Raw genomic sequence first — 5,355 nt, 5'->3', positions numbered from 1 at the left:
GCATAATGAGACACAGCAAGAAAAAATCTGGAAACTAAACTTCATTTTCACTCTTGACTATTGTAGGACACGCACACATCAATGAAAACTAAACACATTTTTGCTATAAATTCAGTTAATTTTAGTTAGTTTTGTGAACACTCATTACAGTTTTAGTTAGTTTTCCTTTTTTTGTTTTTATTTTTATTTCCGTTAACGAAAATGTTTTTTCACTTCTAGTTTTCGTTATTTCGTTAGTTTTCGTTAACGATAATAACCTTGGTTTCCACACCTGCACTTGACTGTGGAGATGGTGTTCTTTGGGTCATACTCAGCATTTCTTTTCCGTCAAACACGGCAGGTTGAGTTGATATCAAACAGGTTCATTTTGGTGTCATGTGACCAAGCCTCCGAATTATTGCTTACTGCTTACTTACTTCAAAGGGTCATAAATATGTCTCAAAAAAGGCATTGGGCATCTTCTTCGCTCCGTGAAGGACCTGTACAGCACTCGCTGTCTCCAGAGGGCACGTAGCATCCTACAGGACTGCACACACCCAGGACACCGGGTGTTTAAGCTGCTGCCGTCTGGCAGGAGATTCAGGCTGCTGAGGTCCCGGACAAACAGACTCAAGGATAGCTTTTACAACAGGGCAACAGCCCTAATAAGTGCTAACAGCTGACCTGACTGGCTACCTCCCTGAACTTTTGGGGGGACAGTAATGTGCAATAAACATTTCCACTTTAAAGTTTGTGTTGTGTTTAGTCGTGATTGGCTGTGGCTAGTGCCATAGTCATGGCCAGCGCTAGCGGTCCAACTGAAGGAGCAGAGGAGCTCGAAAAACCTCCAGCATCTCATGTGTGGGAGCATTTTGGCTTCCCTGTTAAATATATAGATGGGAAAAGGGTGGTGGATAAAACCACCACAGTTTGTCAACAGTGTGGCACGAGGAAGCCTTATGACACTGGCAACACGTCGTGCATGGCGGCTTATTTGAAGCGACATCACCCTAGTGTGACAGGAGCTAAGACGAGGGCTGCGCAACAACCGCTGATATCTGCGGCATTAAAGCAGCCCTTTGCTGCCCAATCCGACCGGGCTAAAGGTATTACAGAAGCTATTGGTGTGTTTATAGCTGCAGACATGAGGCCATATTCTGTTGTACAAAACAAGGGGTTTAAACATTTGATGAACGTGCTTGAGCCACGGTATGACATCCCGTCGCGCGCCCACTTCAGTGAAAAGGTCGTTCCAAGCATGTACGAGCAGCAAAAGTCTCAAGTTATGGCTGAACTGTCCCAGGCATCTTCTGTTGCGCTAACTACAGATGGTTGGACCTCTGGGGCAACGGAAAGCTACGTGACCGTGACCGCTCATTACATCACAGCCGAGTGGGAGATACGAAGCCCTGTACTGCAGACACGCCCCCTCTATGAGAGTCACACAGGTACAAATCTGACGCACTTACTGACGGAAGCGGTGGCAGAGTGGAGGATAGAGAGGCCCAATACCAATATCCCAGTCACAACAGATAATGCTAACAACCAAATAAATGCAGTGAACGAGGCAGGACTGGGCCCACAGATAGGGTGCTTTGCACATGCAGTTAATTTAGCATCCCAAAAGGGAATTAAAGTGAGTAAGATGGACCGCCTCCGTGGGAGGATAAGGAAGGTGGTTTCCTACTTCCACCGAAGTTCAACAGCTGCTCATGTGCTTAAGACCAAGCGAGATATGCTACAGCTGCCTACTCATAAGCTCATACATGATGTCCCAACAAGGTGGAACTCCACTTATGATATGTTGGAGCGTTATCTTGAGCAGCAGACAGCTATATACTCTGCACTAACAGACAAAACCCTGAAGAAAAATGTCAGAGACATCGTCACCTTGTCTGATGATGATGTTAGAGTGGCAGAGGAGGTCCTCCAGCTGCTCAAACCACTCAAAGCGGTCACAACTCTGTTGAGCAGTGAAACTGCACCATCTGTGTCCATGATCCTGTCTCTGAAAACAAGGATCCTACAAGCCATGGTCCCAAGTGAGGAAGACAGCACCATCACAAGAGATGTCAAGACTGCCATTAGAGAGGACCTGAAGCACAGAGACACTTCACCACCAGCCCTACAGGAGGACCTTCACAGAGCTACTGCACTTGATCCAAGGTTCAAGTCCCTGTCTCACCTAGACCTGGCCCTACGCCTGAGGACATACAGTGATCTCACTACTGAGACTGTGAGCAGTCTTGGAACTGCAGACTGTGAAGAGGTAAAGAAAATAAATATTTAGAAATTATATATTTTTTATTTTTAATGATAATGTTTTTCTTCAAAGTTATTGCCACATTTTAATGTCAATGAAATATTTAAAAATAATAATTGTTTTAATCAATAAAGTAACTTTCCCTGTAGGGTCAAGCAGCACCAACAGGAGCAGACACAAGTCCTCCTCAGAAGAAGTTGGCAATGGCAGAGCTTTTTGGCGACACCTTTGTACAGAAGGACATGGGCAGCAAGGCTTTTGACACCATCAAAGAGGAGGTGGCATCCTATGAGGCAGCAAGTGGCATTCCAGTGGATGGTGATCCACTGACGTGGTGGAAAAGTAATGACTGTAAATACCCTCACCTTGCCATAATGGCAAGACGCTATCTGGCTGTGCCTGCCACTTCAGTGCCTGGTAGGGTTGCCAACTCCCTGAAAAATAAATAAGGGACACCTCGTGGCCAGGGCCGGGCAACCCAGTTGTCTTCACCCTTCCCAGTGTGGTAGCTCTTTTTTTTGTGTGAAATTATTTTTTAACCATTTGACTTGAATTTGATTTAAGCGGATGCATATTCTTTGTGATATGAACACATGGGAAACAAATGATCATTTAGCCATTTATTTTTAGCTCAAAATGACAACATTAACACAGTAAAACAGGTCTCTTTCTTAAACAGAAGCCTGTCATGCTTAACTTTTGAGAATATAAGTAAATCTTTCTTTAAAAGAACTCTGTCCTGCTTAACTTAAAATTATATAAATTAATAGAAAACAATAGAACGAAAAATATTCTTGTAACTGTGCACATTTAGTGCATTTAGTACAATTGGCTTCAGTTGAGGTATTATTTCAGCTTTTCTAATGCTAATCAGCTGCTCCTGTTTGTAAACCCACTTGTTCCCATGATTACGCATCTTAACTCATCACCATTATTCATCTATGTATTACTTTTATGTATTAGTCATCTATTTGTTGTAATCATCTGTCCTTGCAGTTGTTTATTACACAAAATAAATGATATTATCACACTTCTGGCCACATAGCGCTGATATTCACTGCACATGCCCATATTAACCTTAACCAGAGGGTTTAAAAAAACAAACCAGTGTTTACATACCATATCTGCTCCTGCCGTGGCCTGGTGGACAAAAAATCGGTTAAGGGTTCCCCGAGCTTTCACGCCCCTCATGTTCTTCATGTGCCCACCACTAGAAGCATGCCTATGGAAAAAGTGCGCCGGCACACAGTGCAGTGCGCTTTAAAGGTGTTATGATGACCTTTTTCCAGCCAGGTGTTTTCCTTTTCCCATTCCTCCCTGTACTTTTGCTCTAATGCTGGTCTAATGCCGGGCTTACACTGTGCGATTTTTGGCCCATTTTGAGGCGATTTTTTGAGTCGGGCGACCGATTTGGTGATCGGCCCGATTTTGGCCTTCATCGTGCATCGTGTAGTATACGTGGGGTAACGAGAAGCGATTAACACCTCACGAGCAGCTCCCGATCATCAATCGCTCGTGAGCCGCTCACACTGCTCACGCGCAAACACATAAACGTCGGTGAAAAAGACGGAGCAGCACAGCAGTGCAGCGTGTGATCTGGACACAAGCGATGGAGGCACAACTTGTAGAACTATGACAAGCTCATCCGAGCCTTTTCCATGTGGCATCACAAAATTATCACGACCACAACAACCGTGAAAATAGTTGGATTTACACTGCTGCTCAATCACAGCTGCCTGATCATGTTTTTCATTAGCAATTTAGCAAAGTTGATGGTGGTGGTGTGTCTGTGTGAGTGAAAGACAGAGAGAGAGCGAGCGACAGATTTTCTGTTATAACCTTCATTTTATGGAGGCACAGTGTGAGCACTCAGGTCGCATCAGAGCATCGGGCGGTATAGTGTGAGACCTGCATCGTGACCTACCAACTTCTAACCCCTGCGAGTCAATCGTGCAGTTTGAGCAGGAGCTGAATAACGTGACTGAAAAAATCGCACAGTGTTTGCCCAGCTTTAGGTGTGCTGTCGTCCGAGACTTGCACCGCAGTGTCGGCGTTTGTTTCCCTGTTGGCCATGCTTCTTGTTGTGGTCATCTGTTGTCTTCCGGTATTTTCTCCGTAAGCGACCTTTCCTCGACCAATGAGATGAGCGGTAATCTGAATTGTCATACTCGAATTGTCATAAGTGTGCTGTCAGCTCATTGGTCACAAAGCAGGAGAGGGGCTGGGAATTACGGTTTCAAACAAAGCGTTAATTCCATAAACATTTAGAGACTACTTTTGATTCTCACTGTATTACGGGACAAAGTGCGTCCCTTATTAGCTCAATACGGGACGTGTACTTTTGTTTCTAAATACGGGACGATTCCGTTTTTTAAGGGACGGTTGGCAACCCTAGTGCCTGGTGAGAGGGTGTTCTCAACAGCAGGGGACATAGTTACAGCAAAGAGGTCTACACTCTCCCCAGAAAATGTAGACATCCTCATCTTTTTGAAAAAAAAATGAAGTTATACGCTCACATCTGCTCTGCCTTCTTTCTTCTTTTTTGATGATGTGGACATAAGCTAGTTTTTATTTCATTCCGGCTTGAGTGAACGCTGGCGCGCCTGGCTGCCGCTACTCACCGGTACATTTTTCGATTATTTGGATTTATTTGGATTCAGATTTAAATGAACGGGGACATTCACACTCAGGACCAGATCGATCTCTGCCAGGGATTGATTTGCAAAGCTTGTCCTCAACTTCTGTTATTTCAGCTGAATGTGTTCTCACGTCTTCTTCTCAGTGAGCTGCACTAGCTTAACTGTTGAGCTATTTTAGCCTACCTGTTCGTTGCTCCGGCCGGCTCGGCTCCTTTTCCTCCACATAATCGAAGATGTGGACCAAGATGTTCCTGAGCTGGTCGGCACTATTTTGGATTCTCCTGACGCTCATCTACCATCCTGAGCTCCTGCGCCTTCGCGGGCAGCTATCGCTCCCGTCGCCGGCGGAGCTCCACTACCACCCGGACATCACTTTCCAGCCTCGCCGGAGATACATCCATCGCGGGTCCCGCAGGATTTTCCACAACTCCAATGGAACTAAATCGTTCTGGTCTGCTACTCGCCGCCCTCGCA

The 5,355-nt window shown here is 45.2% G+C and overlaps 1 protein-coding gene across 1 annotated transcript; it reads left to right on the top strand.

Moving 5' to 3' along the window:
* The first annotated feature begins 775 nt into the window (after positions 1–775).
* LOC146391971 (E3 SUMO-protein ligase ZBED1-like) lies at positions 776–2,691 on the top strand. The gene is made up of 2 exons (XM_084944717.1): positions 776–2,248; positions 2,392–2,691. Exons 1-2 carry the CDS (start codon positions 776–778, stop codon positions 2,689–2,691), a joined length of 1,773 nt encoding a protein of 590 aa, XP_084800843.1.
* The last annotated feature ends 2,664 nt before the right edge of the window (positions 2,692–5,355 follow it).

Source organism: Perissodus microlepis, chromosome 2, assembly GCF_051167445.1.
Source record: "Perissodus microlepis isolate ML-2025 ecotype Zambia chromosome 2, ASM5116744v1, whole genome shotgun sequence".
Lineage (NCBI taxonomy): Eukaryota > Metazoa > Chordata > Actinopteri > Cichliformes > Cichlidae > Perissodus > Perissodus microlepis.
This window is presented reverse-complemented; position numbering and strand designations above follow the sequence as displayed.